This window comes from Bemisia tabaci, chromosome 9 (genome assembly GCF_918797505.1).
Source record: "Bemisia tabaci chromosome 9, PGI_BMITA_v3".
Classification (NCBI taxonomy): Eukaryota; Metazoa; Arthropoda; class Insecta; order Hemiptera; family Aleyrodidae; genus Bemisia; species Bemisia tabaci.
Genome location: NC_092801.1, coordinates 41,805,116 through 41,824,348, shown reverse-complemented (window position 1 = coordinate 41,824,348; position 19,233 = coordinate 41,805,116). Strand labels below are relative to the sequence as shown.

The window sequence follows — 19,233 nt, the reverse complement described above, 5'->3', positions numbered from 1 at the left end:
CACTTGCGGCATTAACGGTGGCGCACGGTGGATCGAGTTAAAATGAGAGGTCCAGCGAAATTTGGGAATTTTAAAAGCTCATAACTCCATTCATACAGAACTTTGAGGGTTTAAATGTGGCTCTATTGGTTTCCACGTGAAATTTTCTACTAGATGCACCCATTTACAATTTAAATTTCCACGAATTAAATATCAAAATTCAGTTCTAGTCAAAAGTTGCATGTCCAACCTCTTTAATTCACTCTGTCCACCGTGGGGCGTGCTTTGCGATACATCGATTTACCTCTCATTTCAATCTACGAAAAAGCGTCGATTCATAGGGTGTTATTTGCAACGAACACTTTGATAATCGATTCTTTGCCATAGTTTCAAATGGGAAAAAATCGGTATTCGACCGTCACCCCTCGTCCCTGAAAACTTTCCTATGGAAAAGAACTAATCAGAGACGAAATGAATACGCATCTAAAGCCACATGCACCAATTCTATGACAAAACCCTGTTCAATTGAGTATGAAACGCCCGGGCGACAAGAGGGCAACTATTCGAACGTCAATGTAGTCAAATTGCCTATGCGTGCAATTGAAGGCGATTCATTCGCGGTAGCGCCTAATATTGAGAGTATTGCTGCCGTGCTAAGCAAGAACGCCGTAAATCCAGCAAGATTTCCCCTCGTTTTAGGAACTTAGCACTTTATAAAATAAAAACTTTTTTACCCACGTACCTCAAATTTTCAGGTTAAGTTCTTGATAGTGTTCGCAAAAGAATTCTGTAAAAACATTGTCCCAAGGTACCCAAGTATTTCTGCTCTGATACATTGTTTCCAAAGAATTGAAATGGCGTTTACGGCGTTTTTGCGTTGCACGGCAAGCGATAATTTTTCGTCTCGCCACCAGTGGCGTGGCGTGAATTGCGATATATCGATTGTTATGCCATTTAAACCTATTGAAAAGGATCGATAAATAGGGTGTTCGTAGCGAACACCTTAATAATCGATTCTTTATCATAGGTTTAAATGACAGAACATTCGATACATCGCGATTCACGCCACGCCACTGCTGGCCATTGGACAGACAGTCGCCGTATATACTTTCACACTGAAAAAAATAATATGCTGTTTCAGCATCTAGGATGTCAAAAATGTGTCTGGTGATCCAAAGAAGCTGCCTGCGTTTACTGCCCTCACAGTCAACTTTACATCCTATGAATGCATATTCAACTGCGTGGGAAATCAAGGTAGCATCTTAGGATCGCCAGACACATTTTTGACATCCCAGGTGCTAAAATAGCATACCATTTTTTTTAGTGCACGCTACGAAATTTTTGAGTAAACTTCAAATTCATTGTGTCAACTCACCGTAGTACACATCCTCCAGATCGGCCGCTTTTTTCATGTTGGCGCTGATTCGCCAGCTGTACAGGAGCGTCACCAGGATCGATACGTTCTGGAACAGAGACAGAAAACGAAGCAAAATCAACCGCTGAGAACGAAATTCGTCCCGGTAAAACAAGACCCGCGTTTTGGGGCCAGTAATTACTCCCCCCCCCCCCCCCTGCTTCGCGCAATCAAAACTTTAAAACGACTTTTTAATTAAATTTCCATGATGGACAAAGCGACATGATTGGAGCGAATTTCGCTCGGAGCCGTTGATTTGATGCCCGGGCTTCGGCGATTTGCGAACATGTTGAACATGTTGACCGAAAATATTACGACCGCGTCAGAGTGCTAACGGACCGTGAATTGGACGTATTTCTATCAAACGGAACTATGTGCATTAAGACATGAGCCCTGAGACCCATAAGAATACGTGCATAACAGGGCTCACGTCATAATGCACATAGTTCCGTTTGATAGAAATACGCCCAATTGGACTGCATTTAGCCAAAAGGAACCAGCGCGATTATAGTGTTTTTCAAACTGTACAACTTCTTCTTTTCTGTACAAAATACTAGAAAAATGTGAAGAATTAAAATTTACACAATTATTTTCTTATTAGATTAACAAATTTATGGTAGGAAGCAAAAAACATTTGCTATTCTGGGAGATTGCTTAGATAATTATGAAGAAGCAACATTTTCACAACACTGTAATCGCGCTGGTCTCTTTTTAGTAAATGCGATCCAAGTGGACTACATTTCGCAATTCTGTCGTGCCCAGGAAGAACGCCGTATCAGGCGTTGCCAAATTTCATTCAATAAAACACGAATTTCCTAGTTAACTAATTGTGAATATTTTTCTTCCAATGTTTCAGATAATTTTACTCGCAATATCACCGAAGATTCCTAAAAATTTCAAGGAAAAATATTCATAACTCTCCTAAAGAATGACCAGCTCTGTTATTTGAAGAATTTTTTGATTTTCATACTTTGTCTTCTATAACCAAGGCTCCGAATTTTTTTTCCACCCATAAACTATTTTGAATACCTCCTTGGTCACACTACAAACCATAGTGCGGCCTTTCCTACACTGAAAAAAAAGGATTGCTAATTCACCGATTTAGGGTGGAGCAAAATTTGCTTCACTTCGTAAAGCTTTCTTCTCCGTGCACGGTGTTGAATCAAGTGAACGACTAGCACGAATTGCTACACCGATTTGCTACATCTGCGCGCCTTCATGCAGTTAATCTTGCATCGAGTGGCTTGGAAGTGTAACTGCATTTTTTGGTATTGGTACTTTGCGAACAGTAAAAATAGCTCAATAGTTAGGCTGAAATAGCGGAATTTACGGAAAAAAAAACGAAATTTACGGAAGAATAACTAAAAAGGTAACAGGCGTAGCTTTTCAGAGAGCAAAATCACCTACACGCGTGTGTGTGAGTTAGCTGAAATTTGTTTAGCGATTTTACCTGCATGGTTTGCACGTTCGTTTTTTAGCTACACCATGTCATGAAATACCCGCGTGCACGGCAATTTCAGCAATATTTTTTTTTCAGTGTAGGAAATAAGCTGCTTATGGAACGACAATGAATGTGATCTTGAGAGAGATTCGCAAATTTAAAGAGAGTTAACATTGGACTGCATTTTGCAATTTGGAACTATGAATTCTGGCCCGGTTTAAAAACAACGTATGTGCCATTAGTTTCCTTATGCACATAAGTGTTTTTTAAGATGAGCCAGAGTTTATAGTTCCAAATTGCAAAATTCAGTCCAATTACTCTTGGGACTAGAATCACCTTGAAATCATAGTCAACCCTGAGGGGTCGCATTATTCGATTCTTCGATGAAAATCTAAAGGCAACTCGCTCGAGACCCGAAAGCAACCGCTCAGGATTTTCTATCACGCATTCATCAAACAAAAACCCAAGAAAATATTTTGATTCGCCCTAGCTCGGTGCGACTCTTGAAGGCCCCCACCGCAGGAGGAATATTATTTTTTCGGTCAAATCGGTAATCCCTGAAACCCCCAGGGATATTATTCAGATAAGTCTAAATCCTTTTCGTAAGGAGCCAATGTAATCCCTTTACTCCTTGCGCGGTTGCCTGTTGCACCTTTGCCATTTATATGTGCAACAAATCCATTATGCGCGGACGTTGTTTGCGGAAACTCTCTCCTAATGGTCCAGTTACACGATCAAATTGAGCCATCAAATTGAAGCTCTGATTGGTGGGAAAAGACCTGAGGTGAGGATGCGACCAATGAGAGGCCCAAATTGATGGCTTAATTTGATCGTGTAACTGGACCTTAACTTAAACCCCTAGACTCCTATGCTGCCGTGCTAAGGAAGAACGCCGTATGAGCCTTCAGACGTTGCCAAGTTTCCACCGATAAAAACCGAAATTATTGGGAAAATTTTGAAAATTATTTTCCAAAATTTTTAGACATTTTTGTACGTAATTTAATCTAAAATATCTGAAAATTTCAAGGAAAAATATCATGAATGTCGTCGAAAATACATGTTTTATCAAGGAAAATTTGGCAACTCTCGAATGTTCATGCGGCATTCTTCCTCAGCATGGCAGTAAGGACGAGAAGTCTCGTCCTCGCGTAACCGCAATAAGACCTTATCGACGAGAATTCTCGTCTTGGAATCCAGAAATCCTCATTTTTTGTTTTATTCATTCCAAAAAAAACTTGAGTGCTGGTAATTGGATTTAGGAGAACGATCTCCACTTCTACATAATTAAGGACGAGGCACACAACATTTAAAGCTGTTTGGTCGGGAGATAAGCGAATAAAGGTAGGAAAACTAAAAACAGCCATTTTTTCATAATTATCCATTCTTACCGTGCTTTGAAATCAAATCAGAAGCAATAAATGAAGGTATCACAGATTAATCTATTTTAACTATGTTAAACCCACCCCTGAAAGCTACACCACCGTCAAAAAATAAATTATAGAAAACCGATTATCGCCCTCTTTTCTTTGATACCAGGAGCATTAAATAAACGTATAACAGATAAATTTATTCTAAATTTGTGAAACCTCTATTCGCCATCTTGTTGTTGAGCCGGTGCGCCATTTGAACGCAACATAGTGAAGTTTGAACGCTATTTCGCATATAAGCGCCTCCCAACACCGCGAGATACTTCATGCATTGCGCGTACAGCACGGTGCGCGGAAGGCATAGTAGCGCCTTACAAGCCTACAGGATACTTCATGCATTGCGTGTATACCACGGTGCACGCTCGAGTCGTTGAAAAGTCGTATTCGCCATCTTGCTGTTGAGCTGGTGCGCCATTTGAACGCATTGTCACTAGTATACTACATTTTCAGAGGCTGGTTGAAATAAAAAAGCGCTCCTTATCGGATGAGCACTTGAAATGGAAGACATTATAAATGTGAAAAATGTAATCAACTGCTTGGGCCTTTGACCAAAAGCCTAAGTTAATAAATGGTTTCCAACACATATATTTCAAAGGACTGCATAAACATAAACGATAAAACATGCACCCGCTCAAGTGGATATTCGCGATTCCATTGTAGATAAGCTAGAATGTTGCAGTATCATTATTAAGTCCTCCATTCCAAAATCATTTTTTTTCGCGCCATACGTGGATTTTTATCTCACGTTCGGCGGAAACCGTCGAGGGTGACCGTAGATTGTTTCCTTTCGAGGTTCGTTCTCCAATTTCAAATCCACCCCTTTCTCCCCTTCCCGCCTCATGCTATACAAAGTTGTGAGTTCGGCACCTCTGAGGAATTGATAACTTTCGGAATCGGAGAACACTGCCGTGCAAAGGGAAAACACCGTATGAGCTCTCAGGCATTGCCAACTTTCCTCAAATAAATCACGAATTTTCGGGAAAATTTGCAAACGTTTTCCTCCGATTGTTCAGATAATTTTGTTTGAAATTGCACCTAAATTTCCTGAGAATTTCAAGGAAAAATATCCATAGCTTTCTTTAAAAGTAAACATATTAACGGAGGAAATGTTGCAACTCTTGAATGTCCATACGGTGATTTTTCTTATCACGGCAGAACACTAGTGTGGTGTGATAAAACTAGGCACGGATTTTGGCGTCCATCCAGAGATAACAGATTCTTTTCCATCGATGGCGTAGCTGGCGGGAGAATTTCTCGACTAGATATCATAACAGGGGCCAAGTTCAGCCTATTATCTGCTCAGCTCGGAAAATGGGATAATGAAGGACAGAAATTGAACATATGAGTAGGACAAAGCTGAAAATTATACAAGCCAGAAGCTCGAAGTTTTCTCATAATAGCCAATTGAAGGGGGAAAAATTAAGCGAGTTCTTACAATTCGTAGCTTGGCTGACAAAAGGGCATAAGTACAATCTGAGATGAGCCCGGGAGAGCATTGTGTAATATGGACGACATGGCTCACTGCAAAGTGTAGTTACGCCCTTGTGTCAGGAGGGCGAAGAATTGAATGCTTTGTTTTGGAGCCCGAAAATAAATTGCTTCAGATTCGTTTACACACATTGAAAGAGTTGCCTTAATGCTTGAGTGCCAACTGCCTTTCAGTCTTGCCAAACAGCATGAGGTGAACAATTTTATTTTTTATTTGATGGTGAATGATTTCTTATATTATGATGTAATCATTCAAAGGAGCGTTGAATATGATGAGACAATTTGAATTATTCACTATAGAATGTCACGCACTATTGAGCGCTTCTCCAGTATATACATTTTAGAACTTTTGGTTTGTTTGATAATCCGTCAGCCTCCGGCCAAAGTATTACAAGTGCCATGCGGAGTTTCAAAATTTCCGTCGCCATTTTATATTTTTATAAAGAAACTGTAGATTGAATCTGTTTGAAAATTTCGCCGAATTTTATCGGCAGCGCAAAAAAAAAAATCGGTGAAATTTTCGGACAGCTTCGTTGATCAATTTCTCTGTAGAAAAATAAAATGGCAGTGGAAATTTTAAAACGTTGCACGGCGCTAGTGACACTCTGGCCGGAAGGTGACGATATGCGTTTTAGAATTTTTGGTTTGTTTGATAATCAGCCTTACTCTGCCCATGTACAAAATGTAAAAACACTTGGTTCTTAATTACATAAATTCCGAGCATTTTTTGTAAGATCTTGTGACTTTTACTGGTTGCTCCAAAGAAAACATGACGTTTTTTAATTAAAACCCTATGACGCTTCGCTCAATCTCGAGAAGAATGCATTACTTGGGGAATTTACTCGACTCCGCAAAAAATATGAGTTATCTCACGGTCGGCTGGTTTTTAATTACTCTCTCACAGAGTGACGGACTGCCGTGCTAGGTAAAAACGCCGTATGAGCCTTCAGACGTTGCCAAATTTCCTTCGATAAAAACCGAAATCACTGGGAAAATGTGAATTTTTTTTTAAAAAAAATTCCAAGCAGTTTTGAGTTCAATTTAATCTAAAATATCTGAAAATTGTGCGGAAAAATATGTAGGAATTTCGTCAAAAATTAATGTTTTATCTAGCGAAATTTGACAACTCTCGGGTGCTGATGCGGCGTTCTTCCTTAGCGCGGCAGCGCGTAGAACTTCGACGGATTAAAAGGTTTAAATGACGGTTAAAAAGAACCCTGTTCTCTAAAAAGCTACTTTGCTCAACATTATTCAAAAGTCATGCACTTAAAAAAATTACTCGAGTTAAAGTTCACGGGAGATCTTTCTTGCCCTCTGCCCTGAAACGCGCTTCGAAATGAAAGCAAACTGACCCTCTACATTCCTTCCTCAGAAGCGCGGCGCGCTGTGGACCGAGTCAATAGGAGAGGTCTGACGATACCTGGAAACTTTAAACGCTTATAACTCCATCTATACAAAACTTTGAAGTTCTAAAAGTGGTTCCAATGGTTTCCTCGTGAAATTTTCTTCTTAAAGCAGCCCTTGAAATGTAAAACGTGACTAAATAAACACGAGAATTTGCAGTTTTAGCCAAAAATTCCATGTCCAACTTCTCTCATTGACTGGATCCATTTTGCGGCGCTCCTCAATTCCATTTTGCTTAAACTTCATTCATATCCATTTCAGAAACGCTTTTCAGTTTGAAAGATACGATTTCTCAATGCATTATTTTTTGTTCAATTTTGAACGTGGCGATCTGCAAGATTGTTGCGATTAAGCAAAAACTGAAGTTGCAACTGCCAAATTTCGTTCAGAATGTATGAACGATTATGACCACCAATACTTCCTTTATTTGTGTTAAGGGGAAAATATGTACAATAGCATGACCTTAAGTCGTCACCTTCCGGCCAAAATGTCACAAGCACCATGCGGAGTTTCAAAATTTCCGTCGCCATTTTATTTTTTTACAGAGAAACTGTTGGTTGAATCTGTTTGAAAATTTCACTGAAATTGATACAAAAATCGGTGAAATTTTCGGACAGCTTCGATGAACAATTTCTCTGTAAAAATGTTGATAACTTGAAATTTTTGAATTGCAAATATCTACTACCCAGAAAAATAGCCTCTATCTAAGACTCCTCAGGTATTATCGCCATGACGTTATTCACGTTGCAGAGGTCGCACACTATTAACATTTAAGATTTTATTAAATTCTACAAAAAGTTGAATTTTGTTATAGCGGTCATAGAACTTGATACGATTAGACGCATAACACAAAAATCACCCATGATGTTGCGTAATTGCGTAAAGCACACCACACCATAATTACTCCTTCAATAGCGATTGATACTGTCTAACACACAGGAGTTGCAATATTTGTATCATAGAATCGAACCCAGAGGCAGGTGTTTCTCATGCTTTCAAAGAGGTCATTACCAGAAATCTTTGCAACACATTAAAGCTAATTCACTGTCAAAGGACTGAGTAATTATGTTTCTTTTATTTACTCATATTCTGAATTTTTATTCGTTACCTTTTACCTTTACATCTTTTAAAATTGTGATTATCTCTTACCATAGAAGAGTGAAAAACTAAATCGCTATACAGCGCCGCTCAAAGACAAACTTATTTTACAACTACTACTACTTCTAATCGTCGTTATGATACAACAGCTCATGTGATAATTGTGATATTTGGCGGAATTTTTGAAACACCGATTGATGGATATGGACTGGTTGCAAGGTTGCCAGATTCAAGAATAAAAGTTAAATATTTTACATGGTTTTGAATGGGGGACGGAGGACTGCTGATTTCAGCAAATTAAATTAATTTTTAGCAAAATCTGACAACAATGATGCATTGTACTTCTAACGTCATTCCGTTCCTCATTGAACACATAATCCCGAGATATTCACAAAAATATCATTCGCGTGACCAAGGGGCTTATCACATTCTTCCGCGATCGTAATATCCTTCAGCCCTCCGAAAGGGCATGAGAATCTCACCATCAAAACCACCCTGTTCTCGACATAAATTCCGCAGGAAAGATATTTTCGGGAACTCATCGAGTCTCCTCATCTTCAACCCCCCTCCCCCGGATCAGCCCGTAATGAAGGGCTCAAGAACCTGCTTTGAAGAGGGGCTGCGCAGATTCCACGATACCCCCCCCCCCCCCCCCCCGATTTCGGTGTCTGCTTACAGTTGAAGCCCTGATCGGATATCCAGAAGGGCTTTGCCGATTCGACGGTGCCTTGCCTGCGACCCCCCCCCCCCCACCCCCGCCGTTTCCGAGTCCTGTTAATGAAATTTTCGTGTAAAATGCAGATGCGGCACTAAGTCTTCGTCCGTCAGATTGCGGTAGCGGCCCGGTTTGCCGGGGTGCCTGGTGGTGTGCGAATTGAGCGTTTGTGCAGGGGTGTCCGGGGGGTGGTGTGAAGTTTTTTGGGGGGATTTTGGGGCTGCGACGCGCTCGACCTTCGCTTCCGCCACTGCACCCGTGCCTTTTCCGAGATAAAGTAGCTCCAATTAATACCCGACGGTCGCCGAGGGCTGTTGCCAGACTTCATGGAAATTCACGATTGACTTATTCTGTGGTTATGCACGTGTGTTTAACGTACACACGTGCATATCAGTAGCGTGGCGTGAAAAGCGATATATCGATTGTTATGCCATTTAAACCTATGGTATAGAATCAATTATGAAGGTGTTCGCTGCGAACACCCTGTTTATTAATTCTTTTCTATAGCTTTAAATGGCAGATCAATCGATATATCGCAAAGCACGCCACGCCACTGGTGCATATCTATGGTGAAACTTCCAAACCACGTGTCTCGTTCGGGGTGATTCAAAATCTCCGTTCCCTTTTTATTTTTTTGAAGGAGAACAAATCAACATTATTCCATGAAATTTCACGGAATTTTCGTCTCGCAGAGAGTATAAATCAAGGAGATTTCAAAGAATTGACGATGATTTATTCTCCATTTAAAAATTAAAGTATGGCAGGAAGTCCGCGACGCCGCGAACCAAAATACGTGGTTTGGGAGTTTCAACATCAATATGTGCATTGACGTTAAATCTGACTGTATTTTGCAATAGAGCACTAGGCATGCTACGAAGTTCAGTATTCTGATACATGATTCTTAACCAAAATTTAACGTTAAACACGATTCGTTCAACGAAAATTATTGAAGTTGACTCCTAACCAAGATATTCAACGTTTTTGACGCGAGAATTCAAACCTCCCGTCCATGAAAACGCAATGGTCTACGTGAGTCAAAATCGCACACTAAACCTCACTTGGCAGTCTCTGTGATACGAAAATATAGCAACCTCAATTTTGACGCTTTGCCTTAACCACTGCAAATTATTTACACTTTGAACAAAAAAGAGTAGGAGAGGAACAATGATTGATTAAAAAGCCTGCCAAAACCGTATTATTTTAATTAAATATTACCCCTATTAAAGGATTAAATATTGTTCATGTTTTTCTGATATTTCATGAAAATTTCACATGAAATTTCAAAATTTTATTTTTCATGTAAAAGTGCAACCCTGCTTCAAAGTAAATGCCACGTTTGAAACTTTTAAAAATACGCTCAAAAATACAGAGATGAGTCTGTAACAAACTTTTCCACAAATATTCCAGAAAAGCGAGTAAAGAAAAGCGCCGGAAGGCCTCCGGAGATGTGGCAAACAATACTTTGGGCCGGATCCACGGAAGCGACTTGCAGCGCACATTTTTCGTGGATGCCTTGCATTGTCGGAGGAAGAATTTTCATTCAAGTGTCACGCAATGATGAATTACTCCCATCCGAGCGAGATACAACGACATTATTCTTGATTTAATTAAAAAACTGATGAAATAATAGTCGTAAAGTCTGGTCAGTGGTGAGATCGAGGAGACTTCTTTCGCTGATCGTCACAAGTCAGCAAATTTTTTGTCATGGGAACGGAGTTCCCCATGATATTACAATCGTTCCGTTGCTTTCGCAATGGGATTCCCTATACCTCTGCGACCTTGAGCGTTTCGCCCAGTCTCCGATTTTTGGTTGATTTTCCGATGTATCAAAAACCGTTGTATTTTTTAGCCAATCATGTCTCTACGTCAAGTTGTGTTGATTGCTAAAATTCGCTTTCAGCGAGTTTTTTTTCCACCTTCAGATGTCGTGTCTGACTGGTAAATCTGCGCAGAACCACGAAGTTCCGTTTTTGGGCAAATTCTTTTTTTTGGGAGGTTCTGATTGGTTATTTTTCGCCATCAGTTTTCTGTTCGTTGGTGCAAAAGATCGCCTACCTCGTTGCTCTTGAGAAGCCGCCATTATCCCACCTCAAATTTTAAACATAGATATAAAGAAATAATAACCATCGTACAAGGCGGAAAATTGTTCTGGAGGACCCGTTACGGATATATGAGCCAAAATCAGAACTCGATTGATGGATTTAATCCATGAATACAGAAATATTGCCCCAGTTTACAGCCGCGATCGCAAATGCATTCTGACATGGTAGTGCGGTCGCTTAGCTCAAAAATGCACGATGATACGCGGTTTCCGGCTACCAACGTGATTTTGGTCTTAAAATGACCGTTAGACCCTCCTGATTCAGAAACCACCGGGAGCCACCCGTGCTCCCCCCGTTTTCCCCCCCCTTTTGGCCGCCATCTTGGAAAATGGCGGCCAAAATCGGGTTTTTTTCAAAATATCTCGAGAACGGCGGCAGATATCAAAAAATTTTCTTAGTTAAAAAAGATTCAGCGTGAAAAAGCGGTATTAATGAAGTACTCACACGTGAATAATATGAGAGAAGGGAGGGGGGGAGGCCCGCCGCGCCGCTGCGCGCTCCTCTGCTCCTCAGCTGTCTTGCGAAAAACTCGCTGTTCCGGCGGGCGCGCGTCATCACCCGAGGCGTTGCGCCCTCTGGTAATCAAGCAATTAATAACTGTACACTTGAATCTTCCCGCTTTTTTACTTGCTGTGCTCTGGATAGGTTGGTAGATATAGACAAATTTGAAACCAAAGTAGGTAAAGCACCTTATATAAAGAATTAATAAGAAATACATATTTAAGTATGAACTGTCATGAATGAACATACAAAATTAGTCACGAACAGGTAGGAAATTAGAGTCAGTCCTGACAGGTTAGTACGTACGTAATTCTGCTTCTCCGTAGAAACATCAGGGTGCCTCCAAGTAGAAATAAATCAGCGTGACAAAAATTAAATTTGTATAATTATAGTTTTGTTATTACAAAAATAAGTAAGTAAGTAAGTAAGTAAGTAAGGCCGGGCTGGCCGGCGAGGCGCCCTCAAGGGGCCAAGGCAACTGGCATCTGCCGTCGTGCACCCCGAAGTTGGACCGTACGCCTTAACATATCTTCGTACTATTGACACATTGAGTATCATTTATATTCCCGCAAGGCTCAGCGGCCGTCTGATAGCCAACGGAAGGTCTTATCAAAGACTGTGGCAGACGCTGCAGAGCACGGACTTTCGGAGCACGGCCATGTCTCCACCGAGTTGGACTGTGTTGTTGCAATCTACACTGATAGGTAGCGCTGGCAGTCGCGCACACTACGAGTGATTACCGATTTTTCACAACCCAGTCGAACAGTGCAGACGGATTACTTACTGGGTGACTATGTCCCTCCCGCACCCTGTAACCTCGAAGGGTCAGGGTATTGGAGTGGCATAGTCATCCACAGTTACGATGACTGATATTTGAGTGTCCTCAAATATCAGTCACCTCCGGGGATTGAACCCGGGACCTCAGTGTTGGCAGCGAACTGTCTTGACCACTACACCACTGAGGCTGACTTTATTACAAAAATAAACGAAATTATAAACTAAATAGACCCAACGGGTTGGGTGTCTAACTCGTTGGGTGTATTGCAACAGTCTCGCAAAAAAACTAAAATAAAAGGAAGTATAAAATACAAATAAATGTTAATAAAATACATTTTTGACTGAAGAGTAAATGGACTACATTTTGCAATTTGAAACTATAAATTCTAGCCCGGTTTAAAACCAACGTACGTGCCATTAGTTTCCCTACGCTTATCCGTGTTTTTCAAGAAGAGCCAGAATTTATAGTTCCAAATCGCAAAATGTAGTCCAAATGTTTGGCATGAGAGGATAAATTCTTTCGGTATTCATGACCTAAGTTTTGTAATAAACTAGTACGATATTAGTGCGGTTGTTTGAAAGATGGATTCAAAATTAGAGTGCTTCGGGCCAGTAAGTTGGAAATGCAAACCTTTATGAGCATTGCCCATCACATAAACAAAGTGCTGTGCACTTTAAATTAAAGCGTTGGCACTTGCAATTTTTTATACACATTGTTTTACATCCACAAGATATTAGCTCGTAGCACTCTTTCGAAGCCTCTGATAGGGTGGTCCACAATGGCACGATGGCAAGTCCCTTAGTGGTCTCAGTTCTACTTGTCCAACCCCAAGATTTCACATCGGGAACAACTGGATTCAGCTCCAAGCAATGCTTCCAAATGTGAGTATGGAGCATTGCTCTCCGCAAATGCTGGCGCAATGCTTCCTCAGTGGGAGGAATGTCTCAACCGATCGATTTTTTTGAGTGTACAAGACTCTCCTGCATTCATTGACGGATTTTGCCTGGCTGGACGAGTCATAAATAAAAATAGTGAAGAGCTGAATTTTTTCAAAATCATTATTAGAAATTTTGTTACACGATGAAAGCCTCAAAAATGTTCCAGTTAAATCATTCTCCAATTTATTCCAGATACTCCACGCCTTCGTCTTGCCTTCGCCGTAGAAAGACGATACGGAGTCACAACCTGTAAACGCATGGAAGAATGTCAGTGCGTTGCGCATATCCGGCGAGATTTTCGATGTTAATTTAGAAATTTGGATTAAACTCCTATTTTTACCAACTCCATATTCTACGAACAGGTCCTGCAAACCGAATTCTTTCAAAGTTTGGAACATAGAAGTTGCAATCACGATGACATCAGAATCCACAGTACTGAGCAGTACAAACTTATAACCAGATCGAACAGCATTCTTAATATGAATGAAAAGTCTAGTATCTGCCTCCTCGTGGAAACACGGTGAAATATAGGCGCTTGAAACCAAATTTCCAGCTGAAACGATCGATATATGTCATCAGTGCAAATGACGATCTTACCCATTGTCTCCATAGATTTGATGTTTTGTGCGAGTAATTGAAATAACTGAGTCTTGTTACGATCAACTTGCAAGAAATGGCCAAAATTTTTCGGTATAGGCGTTGGACCTTTTACGAGAATTTCTCTTCCGGACCCTCTTTTCTCTCTTGTGTCTGATTTTAAGCTATAAAAGGCGGATATCTGTCGAAAACAATATCAACCCTGTCAAAGCTCTGCAGTTTGCGCTTAATTGCTGACTGAAAAAATTTTATGGAGAATTCGGAGAATGTTTTAGCATTTGATTTATTTAAGGTATGCACCAACACAGCTCCATCAATTACGTTAGCGGTGCACAGGTTTACACAAGTTTCCAAGTCATTTGAATCTGAGCCGCTTAGAACCCTACATCCAATGATACCGCTAAAGTCTAAAATGAACCAAATTTCAAATTAGGTTTCCATTAAAAAGAAATAGATCGATAAGGCACTTATTTTCCTCCCACTTGTATTCAAATTGTTTAGCAAAAGTTTGTTTCTGAATTAAACTTACCTATTTTCTGTCAAATTTGTCTATATCTACCAACCTATCCAGAGCACAGCAAGTAAAAAAGCGGGAAGATTCAAGTGTACAGTTATTAATTGCTTGATTACCAGAGGGCGCAACGCCTCGGGTGATGACGCGCGCCCGCCGGAACAGCGAGTTTTTCGCAAGACAGCTGAGGAGCAGAGGAGCGCGCAGCGGCGCGGCGGGCCTCCCCCCCTCCCTTCTCTCATATTATTCACGTGTGAGTACTTCATTCATACCGCTTTTTCACGCTGAATCTTTTTTAACTAAGAAAATTTTTTGATATCTGCCGCCGTTCTCGAGATATTTTGAAAAAAACCCGATTTTGGCCGCCATTTTCCAAGATGGCGGCCAAAAGGGGGGGAAAACTGGGGGAGCGCGGGTGGCTCCCGGTGGTTTCTGAATCAGGAGGGTCTAACGGTCATTTTAAGACCAAAATCACGTTGGTAGCCGGAAACCGCGTATCATCGTGCATTTTTGAGCTAAGCGACCGCACTATGGACCTTGTGACACATGACAGCATAGGTAAACAATGTCTCACAGAGTAATGGGCTTGATCCGTTTTCTCTTACCACGCCAGTGGCCGAACCGTTGAAATCTCAAGGACGTCTTTTGTGAAGCCCCGCTCAGCGTCCGAGATCACTTAACTGTTCTCTTTTTCTCCTCCCATATCCGAGCGGCGAGATAGCTCAGATAACTACAACACCGTTCTGATCCTGGGAGAGTGTCACTTTTTGTGGGAGCGGGGGTTCGAATCTCGTAGGGGACAGCTAATTTTTACTGGTTGTATTGAATGTTTTAGACCAATAATTTAACAATAATTAATACTTGGCAACTTAGGAAGCACATAGGTCCCTTATGATGCGTATTCGGGCATATGTGTAGAGTAAAAATATCATACGTAGGGTGTCCCAAAAGTACCGGGACTGGTTCTGTAACTTCAAAAGTAAGATAGATGCAGACATGATTTTGGTCTCATTTTAAAGATCAACTCAATACCTATCGATTAAAACCAAGATCAGCTCAATCGAATAAAAATTGACCGAGTTATGACAATTTGAAATTAGTGAGGAAAGTTTACCCCTACGGTTTTTAGGAAGATTTTTCGCTTACCAGGATTCAAAAAGTTAATATTCGTTTCCACTTTCCTCCGAATCTTCCATAACTTCCTTTTGCTTTTCAAAGTACCGTCCATCAAACCGGATGCACTTTTTCATGCGCTCTTGCCACTTATCCAACATTGTTTTCCTGAATTCTTCCTCTGGGATGGAGTTGAAAAAGTTTTGAATTGCATTCTGGATTTTGGTCTTCGATACGAATCTTCGTCCGCGAAGCTCTTTTTTAAGCGTAGGAAACATCCAAAAATCACATGGAGCCAAGTCAGCGCTATTAGGGGGATGAGGGATTGTTTCAACTCCATTTTTACTCATAAATTCACGTGTTAAGCTCGATGTGTGAGGCCGCGCATTGTCTTGATGGAGTATCCACGAAGCTTTCAAGTCCGACCGTTTCCGGGAAATGTGCATTCTCAACTCCTTTAGCACTTTGCAATAATACGCACTGTCAACTGTTGTGTTTGATGGTACAAAATGTTGATAAATGACACCTCGAAAATAAAAAAAACACAATAAGCATCACTTTATCGGCCGACTTTTCGATTTACGGCGATGAAGAATCTTCCTTAAAAACCGTAGGCGTAAACTTTCCTCGCTGATTTCAAATTGCCATAACTCGGTCAATTTTTATCCGATTGAGCTGATCTTGGTTTTAATCGATAGGTATTGAGTTGATCTTTAAAATGAAATCAAGATCATGTCTGTATCTATCTTACATTTGAAGTTACAGAACAAGTCCCGGTGCTTTTGGGACACCTTATGTATACTTTACGCAAACTTTAAGCGAACCTGAAACTTAAATGCGTTAACTTCCGAAAACCATATATAATCCAACGAAAATAAATAATTGGTACATAACAGCTTTCTTGTATGCAAAGAAAATAATTAAAAATGTTAAAAAAGAGATGTCAACACAAAATTACACAGCCCCTTCAATTCAGAAGATACTACAAACGAACTGTACCTTAACATTTTCATATCCTAGAAGCTAACGTTCCCATGACGAATATTGCTATCGCTAGCGATTGCAAAATTCAACTTGTTCAATCTGAAATCTATTTTCCTCCCAGGTCCCATGTCAAAAAAAAATTATGAAAAATATCTCGATCTCAGCTCATTAGGCACTCTCAGATGAAGCAATGAAATTTTAGTGTGCAAATTTTCCATTGAGCAAAAAAGAGGTAAAGCACAGATATATACCAATGATCGCACATAAGCTTGTTGCAAAATTTAGCTAGAGCGAAAAGAAACGTCGTTTTTTCAACAAACAAAAATGTTTGCATCTAGCCACACTCAATTTGATTGTTACTTTTAGTCACACAACACCTATGGCTTGTGGCTAGATGCAACAATTTTTGTTGCGTGGCGCCACGAGCCGTGGCCAAATAACCAGATACCGTGTGGTTCAGACTTTCCCGATGATCGTGATCTTTGAGCAATTTTTTACAAGATACATCTTCTCTTTGCTTTAGCTGAGGGTTGCAACAGGCCCATCGCCTCGGGTTTTCGACTAACGAAAGTAATAACCTTTCAGTGAGCTCACTGGCTTAAGGTCTCAAATTATAACGTAGATCTTTTATCACTGAAGAGTGTCCATCATGAAGCGCAAAGTGCCAATTGGACGTATTTCTATCAAACGGAACTATGTACATTGCTGCGTGAGCCCTGTTATGCATATACTCTTATGGATCTCAGGGCTCATGTCTAAATGCACATAGGTCTGTTTGGCAGATATACGTCCGATTGGGGGTCGGGCTAAGCAGCGGCGAGGAGAAGAGCCGCTGGTATAAATATGATGCTACAGTTGTCTTTATACAGTCGCTTTATTTCATTAAGGACTTAAACGGCGAAAACTCGTGATCTCCAAATATTGTGGTCGACGAGGATAACCGAGACTCAGAAACGCTTGTTGCATGGGTCGTGTGAAAAATAGAGGGCTCAACCGGAGAAAAGGGGGGATTACGACAATGAGGAGGCTCAGGGAACATTTCAAGACGTCGCGCTGAAGGGATTACCCTGCTCCAGAAATAAGCCCGAGGTGCGAATCCGAGAAATTATAACTCCCTCCCTCCCATTCCAACCCCCCCCCCCCATCATCCGCCAACTTCTATTCCTAACTCACTTGCGTGTGTTTTTACTCCATCAACTGCGATAATAATACTCGAGGACATTAAGTAGGCTTAGGGCCCCAAAAGTTTTAAGTGTAAGCAAAGAGACATGCTTGCTGGAGAGACGCAATAGGAGAGGGAATAAGGAGGATGGGAGGGGTAGGGGGAGAGTAGGAGAGAGGGCCATTAAACAGAGAATTATCTCAATAAGGAAAGTAGTAACGCGGTAGTATGATATCTATTCGCAGTCCGGTTACCGCCTTAATAACTAGACCGTTAAAAGCACTTTTTAAACACTCTTATAAAAACTGTCGAAAAGTATGTTTTAGGAGAAGCTTGTTGATATTGGTTTCAGTAAAACTCCGCTTGATTGAGTTTGAATGGCTCAGGCGATGAGAAAGCAACTATTCGAGCATCAAAGCAGTCAAATTGCCTACACGCTTAATTGAAGGCGATTCATTCGCGGTAGCACCAAAGAACTTGTATTAGGGAGAGTATTGCCATCTCAATTGTTAAGACGAAAACTGTGTGGTTCTCTCATTGGTGCGCGCGATAGAAGGGAATTATTTACCCACGAGCATCCTTGGGAAAAAAGTCGTTTAAGGGAGGCCATAGATACGACTTTTTGTCCCTGGAAATTAAAAGTCCTTCGGTGGTTAAATTCTGTAATTCGCTTTCATAACGGAATCTGACAACTATGCAATTTCGAAACAACAGACTATAATGCACCGAGCTGAACTTCGAATAAAAAGCCAGGAAGTGATTGATAGAAGTTAAGAATTGCGGATTTACATTGTTGCCAAAATTGCATGAAATTTGCAAGTACCATGCCCACGCCCCTTTCAAAAGGCCAAGTTTTTCGCTGCACTGTTTTTATTCCTAACGATGTTATAACTTTGAACTTGCTGCTTGTAAACCCTTTACATTACTTTCATTTTTGTTGCGTGGACCATCAAAAAGGTGGATTCAAAAAGGCAGGATCTGGGAGGGTATCTCCCTGGTGGGAGAGCACAGAGAGTAATTTCAACATAAAAGTTTGGTTAATACGGGAAGTAAAAAACAAAATAACCCTAGCCTTCGAGTGACAATTTTAAGAAGTAATGCCAGCTAGTTTTCCTAAAGATAACCAATAAAAATAGTGTATTTCCTTCGGAAAATACACTAAAAAAACGAGTAGTTAATACCAACGTCACAATCGGAGGAATGAATTTTCCCAGTCTTTCCATTGTATTCTGCGCTGAATTCACCGCGAACTATACTTAAATCAACAAAAAATTTGTGTTGGTTTGTGTTTCACTTGTTATTCCAAAAGTAACACGAGAACACAGACATTTTGATCAGTGAGGCCTACATGAGAAATATTCCTTTCCTCTCTTTAAGTTTTAAACCGATGGACCACTAAATAGAGTATGAAGTTGAGCATTCTGACACACGTGTCCTCTGTCCTGCTGTCCTGACTAACATTTTACGTATAAGATAATTGGCGCATTGACAATTACTGTTATTAACTCCTGACTAAGATTATTAACGTTTTTAGTTTACATCGATTACAAGAAATTTACATCCCTTGTAAGCAGCCTTCTT

At 40.6% G+C, this 19,233-nt stretch overlaps 1 protein-coding gene across 2 annotated transcripts in view; it reads right to left on the bottom strand.

Annotated features, from left to right (window-relative positions):
• Nucleotides 1-19,233, bottom strand: part of LOC109036857 (uncharacterized) — a 343,232-nt gene that overhangs the window by 50,740 nt on the left and 273,259 nt on the right. For both annotated transcript variants that reach the window (XM_072304525.1, XM_072304526.1), the window contains exon 7: nt 1,355-1,442. In XM_072304525.1, the coding sequence (XP_072160626.1) occupies nt 1,355-1,442 (88 nt within the window). The remainder of the gene's footprint in view (nt 1-1,354; nt 1,443-19,233) is intronic.